General features: G+C 30.2%; 1 protein-coding gene across 1 annotated transcript; it reads left to right on the top strand.

The window, feature by feature from the left end:
* The first annotated feature begins 265 nt into the window (after positions 1 to 265).
* On the top strand, positions 266 to 24,333 carry LOC129961649 (uncharacterized). The gene is made up of 3 exons (XM_056075174.1): positions 266 to 399; positions 9,006 to 9,750; positions 23,637 to 24,333. The coding sequence occupies exons 2-3, from the start codon at positions 9,071 to 9,073 to the stop codon at positions 24,022 to 24,024; spliced, it is 1,068 nt and encodes a 355-aa protein (XP_055931149.1). The 5' UTR covers positions 266 to 399; positions 9,006 to 9,070; the 3' UTR covers positions 24,025 to 24,333.
* Positions 24,334 to 26,748: the final 2,415 nt, after the last annotated feature.

Genomic DNA, 26,748 nt, shown 5'->3' with positions numbered 1-26,748 from the left:
TATATGAAAAATATTTAAACCTAGTTAAAGCAATTTTTCTTAAACTTAAGATGCTGCGGACGTTATTCTGTCTCCTGAAAATGAGACCAGAAAGCGCTTTATCTCCAATTTAATTTTTTTTTAACGGCTGAATTATTGTTTTGTATTTTTTTTATCCTGTAGACTAGGCAGATGGAAACCCTGCGGCTGAAGTTATGATTTCTCACTTCCTGCAAGGATGGAAGTTTGGCGGTTTCTCGCCAAACCAGTTTGGATTTGACGTTGAGCAATTTCATGCCACCAACTCTCGTCTCTTGTTCAGTAACAAAGTGTTGCTCTTCTTATTCTGGAAGAAGCCGCATCTTGCGCCTTGTATACTTGGATATTTGGTGTACTATGAATTTCTCTCGAGTATTTTAGGTAAGACCTTAACCACTTTATTTGGGTTCAGCTCCATTTTGATATAGCTGATGATAATTTTGCACTTTCATTGAAAAAATATCTGGACTACTATCTTTACTATGACAAATTTATTATTTACCAAAAATAAACTTTCATTTGAGGGGAAAGGATATTAATCAAAATACACATTGAAGTATACACAGTGAAATTTATGCATTTATTTTACTATTTTGGGAAGGAACTGCAACTGACCCATGCTGATGTTTAAAAATTGTGTTCTAGATATCGATAAAAATAAGAGGTGCATCAAGGAATTTTTGTTAAGTTTTCAATATCATAGAAAAACACTGCAAGTGTTTTTAAGAAGTGGGTTCAGTGTTTTAGTTGAAATAAATGTTTTATTCATTCAAAGAAGCCTTAAAAAAATGCACTGTGATGTTATGAAAAACGGTTATTCGCTATATTTGTATCGGGATGTCTTTATATCAGATAACTTTTATTCAGTTTACTATTTATTAGTAATTTCATTTGTTTTAGAATAATATACATTTAATACATTCTGGCAATTTAATTAGAATATGATTTTAAACTCAAGTTATAGAATTTAAAAAAAATTTTGAAACTTATTTCGTGTGTTTTTATTTTTAATGCAAAATGCACTTTAAGCGTTTTTAGCTTAAAATTCAAAAATTGGTTTTATATGTATCCAATCTTTTATAGTAATTAGAAACTTTTAAAGTATAATTTTAAATAGTTTTTATTGACATTTAATTGAAACAAATTAATTTTATATACGCTCAATCTATTTTAGTAATATAGAACATTCAATATATAATTTTAAATATTGTAGTAGACATTAAATTTGACAAAATTTTATATACACTCATTATATAATTTTAAATATTTTTATTGATGTTAAACTGGCAAAAATTAATCTTATGTGCACTTAATCCTTTATAACTTTTTAGAATTTTTAATGTGTAATTTTAAATATTTTTATTGGTATACAAAATAATAAATTTACATCCACGATTTCAGTATGAAAAACGTTACCTTAAACTCAATGTGTCGTGATAAATTTCTTTTATCGTCACATTCACTTTTTTCGTATATTATTTTTTTTTTAATTTTTGGATCGAAAAATAACTGAGTATATTAAATATACCATAATGAGTATCGACGCCTGAAAAAATTCTCATTAATTCATCAATGTAATACATTCTTGAATATCTAACACTTAAAATATCCTAAATATTCTGTGAAAAGAGTATCTAAACTTTGTCAGCTAATGTAGTTGGACATACAACAACAGAAATGTTCGCAATTGTCAAGCAGCACTAAGTCATAGGATGCCAGAATGAATAATTTATAATCTGTCGCATGTGCAGTATAATGAAATGCAAAGAAGGAAGGCAAATATGAAGCGAAGTGTCGCGAATGCTGCGTAGACGAACTTATATGAGCGCATTTTGGAATTTTTCGAATTCCGTTTTTTAACTATCAGGCGTCAAGTTATTGCGCAATCGTTTTATTTGGTGTCATAAAAAATGGCCTGTTGTTTTATTAAACCCAAACAGCAAGCTACAAATGAAACTTGGAAGCGTATGAAATCATTATTAGCAGGTGTGTAGGACTCCGTTGTAAAGAAGTAACTTACTAACCGGATTTTAGGGTATAGGTCAGATTTGAGTTGAATATCAATTATGTTTTCGAAAGCAGGTTCGACTTCGCGCCAATAAAACATTGCGAAACTCAATTAAAGTCTTTTTTTAGTTTCAGATAAAATATTTCCAATGAAATGCGTAAAATAAAAGCTTTATTTAATATGATTTTTTTATATACTTCTTACAAATTCTGAAACATTTGCGTAAAAGGGATTAAAATTGTAATCGCATCTTTTGTTAACTGTAGAAAATAAAATTTTAAAAATTATTGGAATTAGTTTTTTTAGTAGATATTAAACTTTGATTTTATTTGTTGAAAAGAAAATAATCTGTTCTTTGTGAAGTAAAAGTGTTTAGACCATGTTTGATGAAAAACGCAAGAAAAAAAAAGTTTTATTTTATTTCTCTGCATTTATTTTATTTTTCACTTCCGTAATTGTCCTGTATAATAAAATGCTAATATATATTTTTTACTTTCATTGAATATGCACATGATAATTTAGAATTTTGTATTTATTTTATGCAGTATTAGGTAAAATTCTTTTACTTCAAATCTTGATTGTTTTCATGGAACAATTTTGGAAAGATTTCTACATATTTCCACTGCCTGTGATCTTTAGAAATCCGATAACAATCCTAGTTGAAAAATTTATATATATTTGCTATTAAATCAATTTAAACACTCTCTCAAAATTAATTATTTTCTAGGCATCCTTTACCTTGGTCTTAAAAATCACTTGAACTTCTAAGTGAAGCCTTTTCTGGCTTTTCATAGTTTTTTAGGATGTAATTTCTGTAAATTTTAGTATATTGTGTTTATTTTAGCATATAGTGTAGCGTTGTCGTATAAAATTCACTCGCGTGAAAATAATGCTTGCTCACTTATATTACAGTAAATTTCCCTTCTTGAACTTATTTAAACTCTGAATGCATTTGTATATTTTATTTTGTCTCTGCATTGCTGCATTGCTTATATTATGACATGAATTATTTTCTAAGCAGAAACCTCACGTATTTTTTTTTACTTTCTCATGTATGAAATATAGAAGAATTGTAATCATCAAAAAGTTCGAACTCGAGGTTTTGACGCATCTGTAAGTTTTAGATCTGCCTGAGTCCGAAATACACATATGTGAACACGATGCAAAATGCCTGTGAACAGACTAACTTAAAAGCGCCTTTAGAAGACAGTTTAAATTTCAAATCTATACATTTTTGACAAATTTTGAATGAAGCCCATCAACAGGAAGTCTGTCTGTCTAGCTATTCGAGTGCAAATGAGTTCAATAACTTCAAAATGCAAGGAGTTAATTAGATAAAATTTGATACACAAATTTAGCATCTAAAACATAAATATAAAAATTTGAACCAAATCCATCAAAAGGTTGATCATTTGCCGGTCTGTGCCCTCGCATGCATGTAACTGCAATAACTCATAAACGTAATGATTTAAATAAATTAAATTCGGTAAGCTTTCTTGCGACTGCAACCGTAATCTCATGCCAAAATTTGGTGCGAGTGGGCCGGCAAAAAGGTATCCAAAATACATATTTTCGTATACAAATAGGAGGATAAGATCGTTATTGGAGAGTATGAAGAAAATTCCCGAGAAACCACTCTTGCTGTTTTGTTTTGTTTTCCTTACCATGGCTCATCTTATTTAAATATCGCTGTACTATATTAATTTTTCTTTAATATTTCCATTAAAACTGTAATGCCACTCATTAATAAAAAAATTCTTTTTCGAAAGCTTCTAATTTAAAGGTTAAAGAATAAGCAAAATTTTCTCAGTTCCAACTATGTTATGCTGTAAGATATTCTTAAAAATGTTCTTATTGAGTAAGGGACTCTTTGATTGAAAGAACGTTTATGATCCCATTTTGATATAAAAACTTTTTTCTGCCAAATGAGTAGATATGTAACAAGCAAAAAATATATAAAATTAAATTCTTAAGTAATGATGACAAATTCTATACATTTAATAAATTCGTGAAATAACAACTTTTGGTTAAAATATAATACATTAAATAATAAAAGCAATTAATGTACATTTCAAAATTGTTAATGAAATACTAAAAGTCAAGGTGATTTTTTTAATTAAATTTATTTGTTGATTCTGTGAAATGTGGCAAACGCACTTGTTTTCATGAAATTCGTTGCCTTTTTTCAGGATCATAAGTCATAATATAAAAACTTTGTTCATTGTTCAAACATTGCAAAGGAAAATATATATTGAGAAACATAAATAAATACATCTATGTTAATATTTGAAGAACGATAATAATGCTTATAAGAGAAATAACATAAAAAAACCTTTTTACATAAGATAAATATTTATTCATTAATAAATATGTTTTTGACAATGTATAAAACAGCGGCTCTTCGAAGAAATCCTAGATAATTTTAGACAAAGGATGAAGTATAAGAATTAATTAAATATATGAGCTTTATCCAGGCATTGTATGTAATTCGAAAGTATTCTGTAGAGTGAAGAATGTTATTTTGACATAGTTTGAAAAGCAAGGATAACATTTTTATTTAAAAAGTGTGCGTTCTACTGGAATATAAGACTATTGTTTAAAAAATAATAAAAAAGTAATCCTTAAAAATCTTTATTCAAAATATGTAAAGCAAAATGAGATTATTAGAAAACAAATTTTATGCTTCTTACGAAAGAAAACAAATTAAAATATTAACTTACTTGTTGCATCAAGAAAGAGAAAAAATTTTATTTCTTATAAAAAATGAAAGAGGGTATTTTACTATTTTGTCGGTTTGGCGTTTAGAATGGCATAAAATGATTAGGGAATGAGAGAAATATTAATCACTTCATACTTTGCTTTAAGAAATATAACATTCTGCAGAATGTTATATTTTGGATTTTAAATTTTATTGGTAACAGTGGCAGTCTTTTGAAATTCAAGTAAATATTTCATCCTATAAAAAACATTTTCATATTTTAAGAAAACCCATTGAAATTTAATCTACTTCATTTAAAACTCATTAAAGATTTACTATCTGAATGCTGATGCTTATCGTTTTCTATTACTTAATGAGCAAGATTTTATTAATAAAAATATAATTTTTTATTAAAATACTTGGTACCTTTTCATTAAACTTGTATTTTGTTTTAATATTAATATTAAACTATATAATTTATTGAAAACTTTTCACAATTCACAATTAGAAGTTAAACCATTTTTTTTTCTTTATAGCAGAATATGTTTCTAAAAAATTCTTTTCGTTTGCTTCCGGTTGATATTTGAGAAAATGTAATTTATAAAAGCACATAGAAATTATATGCTGTATTCAAATAAATTACTGTCGGAAGTTTGAAAAAGACAATTATATTTTTGACAAACTCATTTCACAGCAGTTAATATTACAACCTTAAGATTTTTATACATTAAAGCGCATAACATTATTTACCATTTATTACTTTTATAAAATTACTGGAATATCATCAATTTTTAAAATTTTTACTTCGCGATATTGTCCTCATGGTGCGTATGTTGAAAATGTTGTCTTTTGCAGGGATTTCCAAATTATTTCATTGCTTTATTTCTTTAGGCATTTTGATCAAGTTTTTCATAATAATTAAAAATTAAATACTTAAAATTTTCATTATCTCTCTATCTAAAAATAAAAATTTGTATGTTTACGAACAACAGGTTTCTTTACTACAAGTCAGTCTATGTCCTATCTTGATGAAATGCAGAACACATTTTATTGAGACAAAAAGAAAGTTACTAGCTTTCCAAAGTCCAAAAAAAAGTAACTTTCAGTTGATTATATATTTAAATAATATTTTGGTTAAACTTATAAACATGGTGCTATCTCCAAATTTATTTTAAGTTAAATTAAAAATTTTATTAAAATTTTTGAATTTAAAAAAAATTGATTTAACGTTGCTTATATTTGATAATGTTTTTCTTTGTTTTATTTTTTAAACAGGTATTTAAAAAATATATAATTGATCTGTACATAAATTCCAATTTCCATTAAATTATTATTTCCAATACTTGTAGCGTATTCTCGAAACCGAGAAAATAATTATGAAGAACTCTTAATTGTAATAACTCATTTAAAAATACCTAATGGTAAAATATATTTTTTGCTAATCTTTTTCATAGACAATGTATTAATTGAACCAAAAGTGTGTTAATCTAGTTAATTATCTCAAACATTGTTGAATTCTGTATAAACAATATCGCATTACAATTATCAAATTGTGTCGGAATCTAAATTAGTCAAAAAATTGACAGTTTTATTGTTAAAAAAAATTTGAGTAACTAAAAACTCCCTTCGCTATGAAGGAAAATAAAATCAGTGGGAATTTAACTTGATACTATAATTTGAACTTACTTTTCAGATATTTTTAATTGAACTTTTATTCCTTATTTCTTTAATTAATTTTCTTAATAATTATCTCCATGAAATTTAACGCAATTTATAATTCTAAATGAAGAAATGCCAATCAGTTATATCAGTTGTTGTATTAAATTGATTCCATTTATGTTGGCTTTGTGATTTATTTTATTTTTATTTTATTTATTTTTTTCTCTAATGGACTTCGGTATTTCTTCTTTTTTCTTTGTTTTTTCGCTTTTTACTTTTTCGTATATGAAGTATAGAGGAAATATTGCAATCACTAAAAAAATTCGAAGATTTTGGCGAATTTCCGCGTTTTAAACCTCTCTTAGTTCGAAAAACATATTTTTAACATTGCATCCGTCTCTCCGTCTGTCTCTCTGTGATATCGATTAATTCAAAAACTCCTTGAACTAGACCACTGTAATTTGGCGCATGGAATTACGACCAAAATTGTATATTTCTAAGAAATTTTGAATGATATTCATTAGAAGAGAGTCTGTATGTCTTGATTTTTGAGAACAAGTGAACTCAAAACTGCAAAACACAAAGAGTTAGAATGATAAAATTCGATACACAACTTTAGCATCTTAATACAGATACTTATGATTTTAAACCGTCTGTCAGTCTGTGCTTCCGCATGCATGTGAACGCAATGACTAAAATAAATGAAATTCGACTGCTACCTTGTACCTATTGCTACCTACATATTCCCGCGATAGATTCGCGAGAATAAATTATATTAAAATTATATTTCGTAATTGTTGTTCACCAAGTTGCAAGGTATTCGCCGATTTGAGGAGAGTATCTCGGAGTTCTTGAACTCAAGGTTCTTAACTTCTTGACATAACAGGTGAATAGAGTAATGGCATGGCAATTAAGATTACTTAGTAACTGGTTCTGAGGTATTCTCAACTTTCATTAAGATCGAAATTTTTATGTAGGGGAGGAGTAAAAATACCTTTATTGGAGAGAGAAAATTCCAGAACTGACAAGTTTCAATGGTTTTTAACAAAAAAAAAAAAAAAAGATTTTTTTTGCCTTTTCTTGAGGGGGAAAAAAATAGAATTTAACTAAATATAATAATTTAAGTATAATTTTATATTCTTTTTTAATCGAACACGTATTATTACTTTAATTTTAACTCGTTTTGTTTAAAAATTAGAAATGTCGATTATTTGTATTAATATTAGTGTAGTTAAAATGGTATCCATTCATTTAGGTTCTGCATTTGCGATAATAGTTATTTACCTGTTTAAATACGTCTTAACTTCCCATGAACTCGTTAGCGCATGTCTGAAGAAAAATATAAGATTCTGTGTATTAATCAATCTTTACCTTGGCCTCACCGCTGCATCATATACATGTTGCACTTCTAGCAGTGAAATTCAACGCTTCCGCCGCTTTGCTACTAAATGACTAAGCCGGAAATACCAATTTTCTCTTGGATAGGCGTGATGTCGATAATCAACACGTGACTTTGTTTCCTTTTTTTGTTGTTGTTGCTGTTGTGTCTATTTTGGGTAGCAGAATTTCATTGTGTATTAACAATGACAATAAAAGTTCCGCTCTGTGCGTCTTAAAATTCGCAGACAAAATAAAGTACTTTACTGTTTTGACATATAATGGCTTCATTATTTTGACTGACTTCCATTTTTACTTTCTCGGATTACTTTTACAATGAGAAAGTATTGTAATCGTTAATATTGTATTCGTTTGTAGTTTTTTAAATTTGAGAATTTGAAGAATCTTCATGTTTCAAACCTCTCCGAGTTAAAACACACACACACACATTTTTGGAATTTTGTGGATATTCTGAGAACAAAATAACTCAAGAACGCTTTGAGTTACACAGATGAAATTCGGTATGTGGTCTTTTCATCAAATTTATGGATTTCTAACAAAACTTTTATTGAAATCCTCTAGTTTGTTTGTTGTCCCGTGTAAGTATATACCATAATAAAAATGTAAGAGCTAATTAACAGAAAATACATAAAACAGAAAGAGCTAAATGAACAGAAAATGCATAAAACAGAAAGAGCTAAATGAACAAAAATGTTATTTAGTTTTGGAATCTAAAATGTCGACCCGTTAACAATTTGGAAATAAATCCGTGTAAGAGTTGGATGTCTATCTGTCGGTCTGTGTATTCGCATGCATGTAGAGTGAGTATAAAGCGTATAAGTTAAATAATTTTAATAAAATGATAATTTAAAAGCACAATGATTTATAAAAGTATGACCTTGATATATGACCTTGTGTTTATAATTGTAGTTCGGCGTCCAGTTTAGGCTCTGTCGGTCAGAAAAAATGACTCCAAAATGCATACCTGGTTTTCCTCACTGTATTATTGAAGCGCAAAATGTTTATGTGCTTACTTTCACGATAAAAATCGGAGTATTCGTGGCGTTCAGGGAATTGTTTATGGTTCACATTTTCAATTCCGTCCGAGGGGGCATAGATTGAGCAATAACAGCATTATGGGAGAAGATTTTAAGAAGATCATTCCTGCATATTTATAATTTTTTAATACTTTTAAAATGCTACTTTTAAATGTTTACAAAATGTTTATCATACTTTTCATTGCAGGTTATGCATTAAAGCTTCATAATCAAAAATAAAGACTTGTTCCCAAGATCCTTAATTGTGAAATCATGGAAGATACTTCAAGTGCTTCATCTGATAGTGACAATGCCTTGCTATCACCCAACAGCCATCCGCGAGTTGGGTGTACCGTGGGCACCCAAACGCCTGAGATGCCCAGACACGAGATAAATCTTAATCGTGCAGCTGAGGCCAATGCCGCAGTTCAGAACCTCAACTCTTCCATCGTTGTCTACAAACTAGATACCCAAAAGCCTATGTCTGAACTTGAACAAGATGCAAAGACTTTGGCCATTCCAGATGTTGTAGTAGAATACATCAAAGATTCTTGCTCTAGACAGGAGGATGGACTTGGTGCCACAAACCCAGCCTTTGAACCTCAGGAATTGATAGTTGTCAGAACGCCATCTTCTATTAGCTTGAGGGACGATGTCACTAGATGTGAAAATGGAATGGCTTTGTCGGCCATGTCTGGGCGTGGAACTGGAGCAGGTGGCAAAGACCAGATCGATATGTCGTCCATGATGCTCAATGTATTAGATCCGTCCCTGCGAGCGTCCCAGACGTCCCTTAGATGTCCGTCCCCAACTTTTGGCTACAGGCCTTTGGAGAGCGAGACATCGGCTGTCTACACTATCATATCGCCCGTGAAGTATGTTGCAAATGAGAAAGAATTGGAGATGAGGTTGATGGCGCAGTTGCAGGCTCAGATGGAAAAGGAAAAAGCGACGTAAGTTAAAATTTTGGAAATTATAAATTGTAAAATAATAACATATGATTTTCTTCACTACATAATCAATCTTTTAATTATTCTATCATGGTGTTATTAATTGTTTCCTACTTTTATTGATTTGATTTTATAGAAACTGAATTTCTTTACACTCCTTCAAAAATTTAGAAGTATCACCTTTAGTTAGACTGCCATCAATTTTCTTTAAAATTTTATTATAATTAGCACCTTGTTCATGCAACAGTAAAACATGATGCCATTTTTTGTTGTTAATCAGTACACTCAATTGATTGCAATCACAATTACAATTGATCATTTTGATTGCAATCACAAAAACACATGAAAAAAAACAAACGTTCTTCTACTAATGAATTCTATTAATTACAATATACCATCTTATTGGCTATTTAAACAATCACGCTCATTGATATTCAAATGAAGAAAAGTTATCCTTTATCAACTGAAGTAAACTATAGGCTTCTTTCTACTGGTTGTTTCTTTAAAACTTTAGACTTCAGATTAAAAGAATCATCTTTAAAATGGTGTATAAGCTTTATGATATTACTACAAATACTATTGCTGTTGAGATTTATTAAATCTACAAAATGCACTCTTTCCAAAGATTTTTCACACTTTTTGCTGCTACTTCATATTACATATTTAGTCTTCCGGATTCTTGGCATAGGGGTAGTGCGTCTTCCCCGTGATCTGGGCGTCCTGGGTTCGAGCCAACGTTCGGGCATGGTTGTTCTTCATCTGTTCTGTCTGTGAGATGTGTCAATGTGCCCCCCTGTAAAAAAAGGTTGTGCAAGCAAATGTGATGCGTGAGTAGGTAAACGTAAAAAGAGACGCTCCCTTGGCTTAAAATTGGTGACTTCTTCCGCGAGCTTGTCCATGACAAGTATCATTATAAACCACAACAAGGTGTTTAGTCTAATCGATCTTATAGAAATTAGAACTATGCCCTGGTCAGAGTTCCGAATAAGGTCTGCCTCCGAGGCCTTATGTATCCATAGCTGGATATTGTATATATTATTCTTCAGGTACTCTTTGTCTTCAAAATTGTGTTAAATTAAAACATTTTTATGATAGACTATGGGATACAAAGTTGTTCCACAGAAATAAATGATAATTCTTTCTTATAAATAAGAAAAAAAAATCAAATTATAAAAAAAACAAGGGTGATTTTGGTATCTTTATGATATATTTCAAAAATATTATTTTATCAAAAATTATGCCTTTTTGAAATTTACAAAAATGGTCTTTCTAATGCCATGTAATTTTTTTTTCTAAATTTTGATAATTTAAAAAAATTTGCATATTTTTTCCAACAATAAATTTTAGTGTTGCAATGAAATTCAGCCCTCAGATTTAATTTATCACGGGATTCATTGTTGAAATTTAAAGGAAGATTTTTTTTTATTATTTGCGCCATTTGTAAGAGGAATTAAGAAAGTAAATAGAAGTGTTGCGCCGCTAAACAGGACATAGTGGTAGAAGATAAATATCGGATAATTGCATTTATATTTGTACTATGATAACATTGGACGACAACATTAGAAAGATTCATGTGCACAATAATTTGAACATAAAGCCAATTGAAATAACACTGCTATAATATCTGTCTTAGTTTGATGTTTTAAAACATTTTTTGCGGGAATATCAACATCAAAATTACACGTATGAGATTTACTGGAAATTAAACATTATTTATGTCACCAACAAATTAGCTAGTCACCAAAGGCGGCTAGTATAATATAAAGATCTATGCTACGAAAGCCTCAAGCATTAAATAAAAAATATGCTTTAATGGAGCGTACCACGCTAACATGATACATATCTTGCATGCTACGCCGATTGAATTTTGGGATCTCTTGCACACCTTTGGATAGTAAACGTTGTTAAGCTACTGAACAAGTAAGATATCACTTCATTGGATGTTAATTGACCTTCGCATTGTTATTGTCAAGCGACTGTGACATCACATCAAATGACACTATTCCTTGACAAGTATTTATAATGACCTGAATGACCAGGGGGAGTGGTTTATCTAAAACTTCCTCATGTAATCTCTCATTCTCAGAGACCCTTTGCATGGTATCTACATTCATTAGGAAGTACTAACCTTTGGCCTGAATTTCGCATTTTTAATAAATCTATTGCATGATCCTTGGCGAGTGTTTTGGCGATTCATCCTGACATGCAGTTTATAGCATCCAAAATTGGAATTTGTGTTTTTTAACTAATTGATTAAAAGGAAAATTTGACAAAGAACTATATTTGTAGTCACAAAATCATATACTAAATTTGGCATATTTGTGTCATTGCGTTTTTGATTTATAATGTTTGCATGTTTCTGAAAGTACAGATAGAAGACGGTCATTCCTTTGTTAAATTTGGCTCAAATTTGATAAGTGTCTACGATGTTGATGTTAAATCGGTATAATGAATCTTATCGATCTCTTCATTTTGTAGTTATCGTGTTAACTTATATTCGAACAATCGGACAGACAGACGTCCTCTGAACGGATTTGCTGAAAAACATGAAAATTTTATATAAAAGACAAAATTTCAGTCTTCAAATTTTTTTAAAGTTATTTTTTTCATAGACAAACAGACGTAGTGCCAATAATGCGTTTTTCGGATTCAAGGAAGTTTGAAATGTAGAGATTCATCAAAATCATAGTTGGAATTTTTCGGCAGTACTTTCTGTAAACTTCGCATACGAGAAAGTGATAAAATGAAGCGGAATGCAGATGTCAGTAGGTAAATAAAACAACTAAACTGATGGTCACCAAACGCAGAAAAGTTCTAACAGTACTATATAATATGCCTTGCAAACGAAAAACTCGGATTTTCAGAATTCTTTTTAAAGTATTCAGCAACTTTCTGAACAATTGAATCATGAAATAGAAAATGTAGGCAGCTGTCAAGAAGCCCTGCAGCATTTGGGGACACTCGAGGTTTCTTTTTTAGCATTCTTATTTAGGATAATCTAATTTATTATCTTTTGTAGTCTACATTTATCTATAAGGTCCCATACTTATATATTCATATTATGTCGTGTACATTTCAAGACGTTATTTTTTGGATTCCTTTTAATGTTTTGCAGATCAGGTGTTCATGTTCTTACAGATTTATAGATCACTGTCATCAGTGGCAAATTGTTTTTTCCAATCGATTGATAAAAACTTGTCTAAAGTGCAAATTAAATTTTTGGATACTATTAAAGCATGCGAGGTACTAATAGCCAAAAAACCGGCCAAGAATGGCACGAAAGATTCCAAAAAAATTCTAAATTAAATTAAAAACTTAAATTTTGTAACTATAGTACACCAATGCCAAAGCTTAAAATTTTGTAACTATAGTACACCAATACCATACAAGGCGTTCTCTGGGATAACACCTTTTTTTTAGAGAGTATGCGAGAAGTCTTAAAGTGCGTCCTTTATATACAATTTCAGCAAGAAAGTTTTAGCATTAGTTGAAATTTATATCTGATTACTTCTGCTTCACAATAAAATTCAAATTTTAGAATGAAAAGATAGAAAAGTAAGTAGAGAGTGCACAGTATAATGAAGAGAAATGTGTAAAGCTTTTAATAAGTGCATGTCACATGTCTACCAAAATGTGAGGTTCAAAACTACATTGTTGAGAAAGCCATTCAAAGCAAGCTGTACAAAATATTTGAAAGAAATAATAGAAAATATTGGAATGAAATGGTGAACATTTTTGCAATCATCTATCCTGGCAAACCAGATGGTTGCCAGAGACGGCTTGTTACTCAATAACGTTTTGGATAAAATTGTTTTGTGAAAAAGTCATATGATTGTTTTTTTAGGTCTTAATAAATTTCAAATAATATTTTCGCTAATTGAAACAGCTGTCGTATTATCTCTTTCCTGCTTTAAAGGAAGTGTTGCTTGGGGTTGTTTGCTTTTTCTCTGCGCGGACAGCGTTTTCCTGTGCGCATTCTGGCCTTTCTTGAATTTATTTGTTTTCAGTTTCGGTTACGTAAAACCTTGGACAAATTAAGACTCGACATCCTCATACTCTGTTTGCTTTCAGATGCTTAAAATCATGCGACAGAAGATGAACAGAAAGAGGAAAGGTTGTCTGTTCTTATAAATGAAAAACGTGTTGGCTTATAAGATAAAAAAAATGAGAAACCTTCTGCAATTCTGAAATTTATCCTTGATGTAATTTAAGTTTGTGACAAGAGAGGAAAATTTTTTTTCACAACTATTTCATGTGAACACTTTTTTTTGTTGTATTTTATTGAATTCTTAACAATGAACTAGATACCATTATTTTCACGTCTTCACTTTTAAAATAAGTACAGGAAAAAATGTTTTTAAATTAATTTTTTGATGAAAAGGGTGATAAAAAACATGCATAATTTGTATGCTAATTAAGAATTTTAAAATAATGATAAAAATTATTTAACTACATTGGATTTTAACATTAAAGACTTTTAATTTTTAACATTTAACAGGAAGTAATAATGTAGATATTGTAATATATTATAAAAAACCTTGTCTTGAATTCATTTTTTAGAAAATGTTGTATTTCTTATTCATTTCATTTCATACAGACATGTGTGGAAAATTACACATTTATAGATTTGTAATAATATTTAACTTATTTTTTTAATTTGAACTTTTGAAAATGTGGTGGAAACACTTTATAAAACCTAAATTCTTTCCATGCACGTATAATGTGCTTGTGCAGATTAAATTTTATTTTTATTTTGCGCGAAATAAATGAAAAATATGGTTAAAATATTTATTAAATATTCGTTAAAAATAGAAACTTAATTTATGAATTAAAACATTGGTGTCATTATAAAGATGATTTTGAACTTCACCTTGACGTAAAATTTTCTGCGATAATATTTTCGGAAGTTAGAGAGCAAAATCGTCAAAACAATGCTTAATTTTTAATTAATTAAAATTATAGTTATTTGAAAAAGATCTTCAAGGTGCACATTTTTACCCTCCAAGTTAAATTTGTGGCAAATTTGGTAGTCAAAGCATGTCTAACTGTAGGTAACTGGCCTGTAGAGACAAAAGCACATGTACATACTCTTACAACATCTTTATAATTAGTATAGATTAATCATATTTATGTCATGTCTGCAAGTCTGTCAATTTATCTCCTAGTGATACTTATGTGCTACGCCAATTTCTGTTCTACTCATATTTGACTTTGGTCGGCAATATTTTATTTAACTTTTCTTTTAATTAAATTTTAAGATTTGTAATTTTGAAACACCTCGTATTTTAGATTCATATTTCAAATGGAAGATTAAATTTCTCCGGAGCTAGAACACTGATATGATTTATGTATTTGTTTTGTTTTAGTCACTATAACTTGCAAACGATAAGAAATGGGACAGGATTTCTATAGTGTTTTATAATCCATAGGACTTTTCTGTCATCTTTTTTCATTTGGAAAATTTAGTCAAATTCACTACTTGTACGCTACTGCTGTTAGTCTTTAAGGCATTACAAAGGCAAAGAATCGAACATTTGTTTTGCTTTTCGCCAAATATAAAGATTAAAAAAAACAATTTCATGAACTAATACCATTTATTTTTACTACACCAAAATGTATTGTTATCATATTTCATCTTGGTCAGAAATTATGTTCTTTACTAAATGGTTAAAATAAAATTTTATCTGTGGCTTGGCTAGGAGAAGTAGTGGCTTAAAAATTAAAATTCTGTGACCCGTTTTAACATTTATCTTTGCCGTGCCATTGTGTCCTTCGCCAATATTTGGCGACAAAAGTGAAACTAGTGTTTTATTTATTTCTCGCCGCTGTGATTCTAAAGCTTACACCCAATACTCATAATCATTTTTGTTAGACTACTGAATCCATTGATGTTTATTTATTTTTATGTAGCATCTAAAAATGGATGATAATTGCTATTATATATCTTAAATAATTTTTAATTATTCATTTGTTCTCTATCGAACGTAGAATAAATAACATCTTTCCAATGAAATCCAAAAATGTACTATAGTTATCTTTACACATTTTATTCTTAAACATCCATTTGCATTCTGAAAAAAAGTAGAATAAATAATATTACTCCACTAATAGTAAAAATGGGGACAATTGCTGTTATACTTTTTACATAATCTTGAAACATCCATTTGCCTTCTAAAAATGTTTTGTTCAGAAGCTACTTGTATTTTGACAGCCAAAAATTACGACAAAACAAGATAGTGGGATTAAAATTTAAAAAAAAAAAAAGATTCTCACTAGTTTATCCTTGGAGAGAGAAAAAGTATTTTGTGTTTGAGGTTTTCCTGGATATGCAAATGAAGGACTTCGTTAGTAAATACTAATCGAATTTTCGAGAAATCATTAAATTGTAAATGAATGTAAAGATGTTTCTCTGCATTAAAAAATGACCCGGAGGCAAATCAAATAAAAACTGTTGATGAACTTACCAAATTGAATCGCTATTTATGAAATATTTGCTACTTTTGACGGTCAGATGTTTCGCTAAGAATATTGGTTGTATTTGATTTCACTTAAATCTTTTATGAATATTTTGATATCAGGAATTTCTCAACATAGTACTTTAAAGCATCTGACATCAAAATAGCGTGTGATCTTTTTCCTATATTATTTTATGTACATGTTGCCGTTTAAGTGTACACTCCGTTATTTCTTAGTATAACTAGATATTTCATAAAATAACTAGACGTCAGTTAAAGTATAAAAACTGACGAATTCTACAATTTAATTAAGTATTCTATAGAATAATGATTACTTGATCATTAAAGTATGAAATACGACACTCGAAAGTTCTTTGAAAACGGTTCTAGCTTTTCCGATTAGGAACAAGAGATGGCAGAGTAAAACAATTGCACTCTAGATCTCAGTTCAGTATATGTGAGCGAGAATTCATTTCCATTGAAGAAGTTTCGAATGTTGACGCAACGCTTCGATCTGTTGCAGCAGCTCAAAGTTGCGGCACAGGATAAGAATTTAAAAAGTGCTCGTGTAAAAAAATGATGCTAATAGTAAAAAGTGTGCTTGTTTTAAAAATATTACGCAATGCAATTCAAAGTGTCCTCGCAGCTCTACTTAGTAATGAAAAGTAAAATAATGGTATTTCATAAAATTTAAAATAATATTATCTTACATTTTTGTTTGAAAAAATTTACACCATCTATACTTATAATAAAGCTCAATGTGTGTGTGTGTGTGTGTGTGTGTGTGTGTGTTGGCGCTCTACAGGCCAGGTCATTTGACATACAGCTATCAAATTTGGTACATGTATACCTTAGAGGTCGGGAATGTGCACCTGGGGTCCCTTTTTTTGAAATTTTAATTAGAATTTTAATTATTAATTAAAAACTAACTTTCCCGCCAAAAGAATCTTCCATTTTCCCCACCGCCAACTTTTCCGCCAAAAAAATCTTCCATTATCCCCAGCGCCAAACGAGAAAGGCTTCCGTTGTTTTTTTCTCCCAACAGTAATGAGGCTAGGGTTAAAATTTTTCGGCGGATTATTTCAATCGGTTCTGCTTATTTTCTTAATGTTTGATGCATTTAAAATTAAACATTGTTAATGAATCAATCTTTCAGATTCATTCTGAAGTACTTTTGAATTAAAATAAAACAGAATAAAGGAAATTAAAAATTTCTAATCCGCATAGCGTTACCCCAACTGGCGTAGAAAAAATCACGTATTTGCGTTACGTAACCGGCGAAGAAAATTCACGCATGCGCATTCTGTTCTGATTGTTGCCATGACAACATGTATATGCTTATAGTTTTAAGTACAACGTTTCTTAAGTAGTTTTTTTAAAACCTGTTTTCAACCGTTTATTTTAAACGATTCGTTTTATTTTATTAGTGTTTGATGCATTTAAATTTAAACATTGTTAATGAATCGATCTGCTCATAATGAATCTAAGAAAATTTTGTTGACCAACTCTTGAGATATTACATAAATTTAAAAAAATATTCTTTAGTGCCCATAAAGTTTAAACGCTGAGTGACTCTATTTTCAGTAATCAGATTATAAAAAAATGCTTTGTTTCAGTAAAAAATATTATTATATTAATTGAAGATAAATTCTTTCCACTTTAATTTAAAGCATAAATTCTACGGGTGCTAACAGAAAATGAGAGATACATATTACGTTATGACTGAAGGCCTTTATAATATTATGAATGAATTATATGATAATCAAATTTTGAAGTTTTAAAATATTTTGATGAAGAAGCTATTAAAGTAGAAATTGCATAAAATATTTAATTATTAAAATTTTAACGAACATTAAGATTGGCGAACCGGTTGGTCGCCAAAGGCGGCTAGTGTTTTTATGAAGCAACAGTTTTTCTTCCCAGCATTCACATGTTTTTTTTTGTTTTGATAATATTTAAATATAACTATTTCTGAAACATATTCTTTTTTTTTTTTCATTTCTGTTTAACTAACGTTATCAGTATGAACAATAATAAGTTATATTATCTGTTTTTCTTTATTATTTATCAATTAATCATCCTCAATGGGGATTAAATGTATTTTTCGAGAGATTTTAACTATTTATGATTAATTAATTTATACAATAACTTTGAAATGGGTTATTTTTCTCATTAACATTCTATCATTAGTTATTTCTGAATAACTAGGTAAAGTTAACAAGGTCATCTGTTATATACTTTAACTGACTTGTTTAGTTATTTCTTGAAATATATAGTTATTCTATGAAATAATTGAATTAGACACTTTATCGGTAACATATATATATATATAATAAGTAATTCGTAATGGAGTAACGTAATTTCCCATGATATTATTAAAAACTTGCCAGTATAATGTTTGTTTTGAATGCATGTTACTTTCATGCGTTTACATCTTCAGTTTCTGATTCTTTATTCAATCATGAGCAGATATATAGCAGAATATTTCTTCTATAAGTTTCAACAATCATGGAAAATCACACAATTAAATATTTGATAAAGCAAGAATTCATCATAGCAAAATCAATATTGTTGAAAAATTTTTAAGGAATATTAATTTTAATAAATATCAAAATTAAGGAAAAAAATTACATAAATAAATTAATATTAATAATATGACAATTTTTGAAATTTTAAATGCCATCGAATTTTTTAGAGCAATAAAATTATCGCTAATAATTTTTGCTAGTAGTTTGAAAGAATGTCAACAATTCACTTAATTTTTAATAAATTAAAATTCTAAAAAAAAAAATCATAGAAAAATTTGCTTTAAAGTGCATATCTCCCCTCTCCAAATTGTATACGATAAATCATACTCGTTTGATAAATAATCTAAACTGCTTTGAGCTAAACGGAAGAAATTTGGAACTTTTTGGTATTTTAATTTATACTTAATTTATCGATTTCTATCAGATTTGAACGAAATTTATTCATAAGATGTCTGTTTGTCTGGTTGTTCGAGTACAAGTAAACACTAAAGCTATAAATTTTAGAGCTTCACAGATTAAATTTGTTACTTTAAATTTTACATCTAAATATAAATCCGTTTTAATTTTGAACCCTTTTCATTTAGAGATGATTGATTGTAAATTTGTATTTTGACAAGCATGGACCTGCGAACATTCAACTTAGATAAATGACGATATTAGTTGCATTCTCAACATCCAATGTATAGATTTTTATCAAACTGAGTCAAATTTGTCAAAACGTTGGCCGTCTTTCCACTTGTTGTATTCTCATTCACGTAAACTCGAGAACTATACAAGAATGTTGATAAATGATATTCAGCATGGGATTTCGCGACTATATTTATGATTCTGCGACATATTTGGGTTTCAGTCAAAGGTTCAGTCATATATATTCGGGGTTTCGTCACTACGCAGCAGAAAGTGCTCATTTATGAAGCTTTGAAAATAAAAATCTACGCTGAAGGGACGTTCACAAACCCCCAGTTTTATGCGGCATAGGAGAGGAGTAATATTGATATTATATCATTTTAAGCATGAACATGTTTCCTTGGAAATGTCAGCATCTTATTTTATCATACTTGAGATCGATTTGCTTTCATTTATGCTACAGTATTTTTAATATCTCAAGCACTTTTTTGTATAAATTTATTTTTTTTTTGTTTGATTAATCATGCTTTTTAGGTTCTCTATACTTACATTTGTTACAATTTATTATTTTACGAAGTACAGTTTTTTTTCTTTTGTTTTTTAATTCCAAAACTATGCGAGTCTGTAATCCACGAGAAAGTTTCATTGAAACCATTCCTGCTGGTTTAGATTTTACATCCTATAATCACTCCGGAAATAGCAGTCTGAAAATGGTTTTTTAAATAATTTTTGCCTTTATGGCCTCGTAATGAGATTTGCTTAACTAACTACCAAATCTACAAATCAAATGTTTTCATTGACTTTAATTTCTACATAAGTAATTTTTGGCACACCCTAAATGCGAGGTAGGTAAAAAAGTTTCCGGCCTAACAAGGAAAATAAAAAAAAAATCTGTTTAATGATTGCTTTATTTTTTAACTTAGTCATCTTCCAAAGACATACACTTGCTTCAGCACACAGACAAAGTACAAAGACAGCACACAGCGGCGCGGCAATGCTTGGATCCCCTTTCTGTAGGAGCTTTCTTCTAAAGCCACAAAATAAGCATTCGTTGCTGAGATGACTTCGATATTAGAACAGAATTTCCATCCAACCAGAATTTTTTCCATATTACTAAAGAGGCTGTAGCCCGCGGGAACCATATCCGGAGAATACGGTGCATGAGGAAGAATTTCAAACTTCAGTTCATGAAGTTTTGCCATCATAATGACAACCTTGCAGGCAGGAGCATTGTCCTGGTGAAACAGGACTTTCTTCTTGATGAAACCTGTTCTTTTCTCTTTGATTTTGGAATGCAATTTATCCAAAAGATTAGCATAATATTCAGCATTTATGGTCCTGTCTTTTTTAAAATAATTCAATAATTAAATTCCTTTCACGTCCCAAAAAACTGTTGCCATAACCTTTCCAGCAAATGGCGCACTTTTTGCTTTTTTTGAAGCTGATTCATCCTTCACTCTCCACCGTTTTGATTGCTGTTTGGTCTCTGGAGTATAGTGATGGATCCATGTCTCAACCACGGTAAGAAAACTCTGTAAAAAATCAATCGGGGTTTGAACTGTACAGCTCCAATATCGTCATGCGCTGCAGTGTTGGATCCAATGTTAGCAAATGCTGCACCCATCTTGCTGATAACTTTCTCGTACCCAAAATATCGATTAAAATATGACATGTTCGTTTTTTGGATATACCAACAGACTCAGCAACCTCTATCGATTTCAATCGGCGATCCTTTATAATATTTTTGTGAACTTTTCTAATGATTTCATCTGCAGCGTCTGAATTTGATTTTAAAGAACGCTCCGCATCCAAAGTGCTTGTACGATCACGTTTAAAGCCACCAACCCATGTTTTAATAATTATAAATGAAGGGGCAGATTCCCCCAATGTAATATCTTGCTAAGTTTTAGTATCCGTTGGAGATAAGTCTTTTATAAAAAAAAATATTTTATCACACCTCACACTTTAGTTTTCTCCATACTCGGCTAAAAACAAAAGAAGGAAATTTTAAAACAGGACAGTATAAAAACGAAAAAAATACAAATCTTTTAAAATACGCAAGAAGTATTGAACAAAGATGGTACTTTGAAGTGCTTTTGTCAAAGTAATTTCGGGAGCGCCACCTCTAGGTCAGGCCAGAAACTTTTCCACCCACCCTCGTATTGTTATGCAAAGTTTGAAAAATCTGTTGATTTGTTGAATTAATTAACATACTGAGAAAAAAAAACTGAGGACGGTAATTTGTAACTAAATCTGAAAAAATGAAAAGAAATCCTAGAAATAATGTTCTGAAATTTAAACATTTCATTTTAATTTGAGTAGATGACATAATAGTCAAATGCAGATAGACAACAAATTACATTGCAAATTAGATTATCCTACATAAGAATGATAAAAAAAGAAACCTTGGGAATCCATAAATGATGCAGCGTTCTAGGCAGCTGTCTACTTTATCTATGTCTTGATTCAATCTGGCAAAAATTTGTCAATATTAAAAAAAATTCTAAAAACATAACATTTTTCGAAATCATATTATATAATACCGTTAGAATTTGTCTGCGTTTGGAAACCATTAGCTTAGTTGTTAAATTTATTTATTTACATTTATATTCCACTTGCCACAGACAAGTCCGTTTTCATTTAAGCCGAGTTTAGCAACAGCTTCTGAGGGTAAAGTCCCTTGACCATCCGAGGGTAGAAGTCTGACTTCTAGCTCATTTGAGGATGACACTTACACATTCGCTTGTACAAACCCTTTTCACAGGTGTGCTCTTTCACACACCTCACAGTTAGAACACAAGGTGAAGAACAACCATGCCCAAACCAGGACTCGAACCTGGAACGTCCAGATCACGGGGAAGACACGCTACCACTAGGCCAGTCCGCCGGCGTATTCCACTTCTTATTACATTGTCATATACGTAGTTTACAACAATGAAATTAGAAATATTTATTTGCCAAAAGTAATAATTAGTAAGTTATTACTTAGTTATTAGTAAGTAATTATTTGTGAAAAAATTCTAAGATTTGATCTATTCACCATCTTTCAAAGCTTCTTGAATCCGAAAAATACATTTTAGCACTATATCTGTTTGTCTGTGAAAAAAAAAAACGGTTTGAGGTAGACGGTAAAGACTTTCTGTTAAGAATTATTATATTCAAATTTGTCATAAATGGCAATGCCAGTAAAAAATACTTTAGAGGAATCTTCTTCCCCTGGTTAAGACATAGCTCTGTGGCCCCGGTCTTTGTCTAGCCAACGGCAAAAATATCCAGTAGCTCATATTCAGTATATGTGCCACCTGCGGGGTAACAAAAAAAGCTTACCTCGGTGAACATGAAACAAGAAAACGAAGAGCCGTCCGTTCGGTCAAGGACAGAAAGTCGATTTGGTCCAGAATGAATGTCCCTTTTCCCTCCCTCTGCTGCCTAAATTACGTAGGGAAAGCACGAATTCTGGAGAAAAGACTTAAATGCCGACAGTGCCTTCGTTTCAATCATAAATAAGTATTCATCATTAAATGATTAAGGATGAATTTTGTAACTGCATTAACGTTCTATGCGCATGTCATTTAGCATTAATTTGAATTTCTTATACAATTGTGAAAACCTGTAGTTATTTTCGTATGAATTTGAAGGACAAATGTATAACATATTTGGAATTATCTTCTAATCACATTCAGGAGAATGTTAATGATTTAGATCATGTGGCAATAGCTCAACATGCGCACTATAAACGTATTAACATTATCGTGAAAATCATTTTCTAATGATTCTTTACTGTCTTGTTTCTCCAAAATTATGTCTGCCAAATTTAAAATTTAATAACTTTCATGAATTCCATTTTAATACTTTGTACTATATGTTGGTGCAACTTTATCTATTATTAAATAATTTTTGTAATTCTACGTCTGGAACAAAAGATTCTGTTTGCTCAAAAACTCTAAATTTAAATTCAAATAGTATGACTCTAGTATTCAAAATACATTTTCGATCTCCATTCACACGTAAAAATTTAATGCCTATTTAATTTTTCAAAAAGGAATTTAGCTTTTTGAAAATTAAAAATTCCCTCTCCTAAAAAAAAAAAAAAATATTTCTCTTAGAAATAAAATATGAAAGCAAGTATAAAATTTGTTTAATATTTTCAAATAACTTCAGCCACTGAACTTGTAAATTATTCTTTCTTAGGATTTTCCGTCAAATCTTCATTCTGATTAAATCATAAAATCTAATCTATATTCTTCTAAATATTAATAAAATGATCCTTCTCTTTCAGCGCTCGAAAATTCGAGTTTTGTTCTGCCCCTCCTGAAGTAGATCGCAAGAGACAACGCCTCCAATGCCTAACGGACGTCGGCTCCATCCTCTTCTTGATTCCGGGCATCCTGATCGCCTTGCTGACCCCCCTTTCCATCATCCCTATGTTTATCCTACCTCTCAAGTACTTCATCCCCCTCATCGCAGTTTTCATAGCGTGCGGCATCGTCTCTGTCTTGTCCCTGGCAGTGTCCGGCTTCCTCGGCAACGTCGTCTGGCACTACGATGGCGAAAAGAAGAAACTGAGACCCAAGCTACACTGCGGAACGGGACCTTTGAGGCATTTCTGGGGGAATGGGTTCTATCCTGGGTATCAAATAGTGTTAGAGCCGGAGAAGGTGGTGTGAATCCGAATCACGTCACGTGCATTCAGGAGTGCACTGACAAATACAAGGGAAAGCAAACTGTTTTCATCTGTGGCAACCTTAGAAAAATTCGAACAACAGGATGTATGAAATGATTGGAAGACGATGTGATATTTTTGTGTGATGAGCTTTGGAGTGATTATTTCTGAAAATTGATGTTTAAATTATTGTGAAAGCAAGAATGTTTTCCATGTTTATTTAATGAATATCGATCGGTGATTTGTGTTGTCTAATATTTACATCAACTGAATATTTATATTGCATAATAAATAAAGTATTATTCATTTTTTATGATTGATTTATAATTAGAAGTTCAACGTAAAACATATTCTTCAAACAAATGAAAATTCTTAGTTAATTTAAAGTTAAAAATTCATTGGATTCGGGTTTGGAGTCCAGTATTAGCGAAGCACATCAAATGAAACAGGCTTGGAATAGAATGTTAGCACAGCAAAGAAAGGTAAAAAATATTTACCAATTGTCTGTTAGTTTATTTATTTTAGAAATGTAAACTGTTAAAGAAAAGTCTAACATCTGTACACTCTACAATGCTGAAGTAGATATTTGTCATGCTTTAGATTTAAAGACAAATCCATAAACTCTTTCAAGCTTGTAGCTGATTAAGAGCTATTCTTGAAAATGCTTCAAGGTCGGGAACTGAATATAAGCTTAGTAAAGCTGCGCCAAAACTCTTATTATGCTACTTTATCTTTGAAGAAATATTGAAAAGTATTATTTAAAGGCTAATGTCTGCCACATCCTGATATAGAAATATATATTTATTGAGCCCTAGATTCAGTACCTATCATATATTCATAAGAAATCTAGAAATTTTTCTGTGTAGTTAATATTTTTTTCTGCCCCAGATTTTAGGGCAAAATCTTTTAACTTCTCCAATCACTGATTCATAGCTAGTCTAGAAAATAATCCAATTTCTTTTCTATATATAAATTTGAAAGTTTGTATTCTTTAATATAATTCTGCAGTTCTTGCTTGATCTGGATGAAATCTTGTGCATAGGCTCTTGGGGGAGGGGGGGGGGAATAAGAATGCGGTCATTGTGAATTTTCAGAGTCCAAAAGTTAGTTAAAAGCCAAGCGAATTTTTTTATTTTTTTCAGCTATATTATTCAAAAATATTTTCTCACAAAAATGAGATTACGCTATCATAAAACTAAAAATTCATTTTTTTTGTTGATTAAGATACCAGTTTTATTTCCACATGCTTTTTCTTTAATTTTTGTGATTTAAAAAAAAATTAATTTGTTACATCATCTATAATAACTATACTTATCCTTCCGATGAAATTCAAACCAATTTCATTGTTCAATCATAAATATTAAAATGAAAGATAAAAAATTGTTTACTTTCACTCCAAAATAGAATTCTTGTTTAATAATAATTATTATTTTCTACATTTTTTAATTTGCATGCATAGTAATTCGGTAGAGAACAAAATCCATTAAATTTATATTTTTCAGTGCTATCAAATTTCAAGAAATATATTCAACATTAATAGTATAACAGCCAGGAAACACAATATTAAATGGTATTTTAATATAAATAATTCCAATTTTTATTTAAAAATAATAATCAATTACTATTTTAAATTTAATGAAGATAACATTTAAAACAAGACAGGAGATATTGGAGTTAAAAAATAGTACAAAAAATCAAATCAAAGAAGTTTTCCTGATAGTTCTATGGATTGGAAATATAAATAACTGTAACGAACAGCCGCGTAATTTTGAGCGAAAACAAAAACATAAGAAATTCACAATTGCTTGTCTTTCAGTGAATTACTGCGCGATTCTCAAAAATGAAATTCCTACGACTCATTTCAAACTATAAAAATAATAAAACACATTCTTTCGAAGAGAAGGAATTCGGTCAAACGTCCGGCTGAATTGCTTCTAGAAACTTCTCGAGATCTTGCTCTTGGTTTTCGTCCTTGGAGAAAAGAAACCGTTCCAGAAATCTGAATCTGGCCTTAACCTTATAGTTCCTTCACCTAGTTAATGGAAACCTCCGCCGTCGAAGGTATCTGGTTTCAGTTTTATTGAAAGATAATATCGGTGCACGTGAAGACTTTATGGCTTTGTTGTCTTTCAATAAACATTAATTTTCTGTGCTTGCTTGTTTGTTTTTTCACTTTTGAAGTATACAAAGAGGAAGTATTTTACTCGTCAAAAAAATCGAATTCGAGATTTTTACGAATTCATATTTCTCCTCCATGTTAGTAGCTCTATGCTCTATCTAGAGTAATCTAAGATCACAACAAATCAAATATATTTTGAGTTAAATGGATGAAATTTGGTATGTTGTCATTTCACCAAATTTATAGATTTCTTTCATGTTTTGAGCGAAATTCAGTCACATGTAATCTGTCTCTGCGTGCGCACGTGAACATTATAATCACAAAACACAAAGAGCTAGACAGAAAGATAAAATTTAGTGCCCATATCATTTGAAGTATAGATTCGCATAAAATTTTGAATCAAATCCATCAAGGAGTTTACCATTTGTCCGTTTGTACTTAAACTTTAACGTGAACGTGAAACTCAAAACCACAACGATTTAGATAAACGAAATTTTATATCACTTCCATATCAAACATGAAAAAAAATATGCGAAAAGAGTTCACCGTCTCTCAGTCTGTTTTTTTCACTTGCATTTCAGTGCGGCAACTCAAAAACGCAATGACTAA

The sequence above is a fragment of the Argiope bruennichi genome, chromosome 2, assembly GCF_947563725.1.
Source record: "Argiope bruennichi chromosome 2, qqArgBrue1.1, whole genome shotgun sequence".
In the NCBI taxonomy this organism is placed as follows: Eukaryota; Metazoa; Arthropoda; class Arachnida; order Araneae; family Araneidae; genus Argiope; species Argiope bruennichi.
This window is presented reverse-complemented; position numbering and strand designations above follow the sequence as displayed.

Coding starts and splice junctions, on each gene's coding strand:
- LOC129961649 (XM_056075174.1), top strand. CDS start 9,071: ATGGAAGATACTTCAAGTGCTTCATCTGATAGTGACAATGCCTTGCTA. Junction 9,751..23,636: donor ATGGAAAAGGAAAAAGCGAC/GTAAGTTAAAAT, acceptor CTTCTCTTTCAG/CGCTCGAAAATTCGAGTTTT.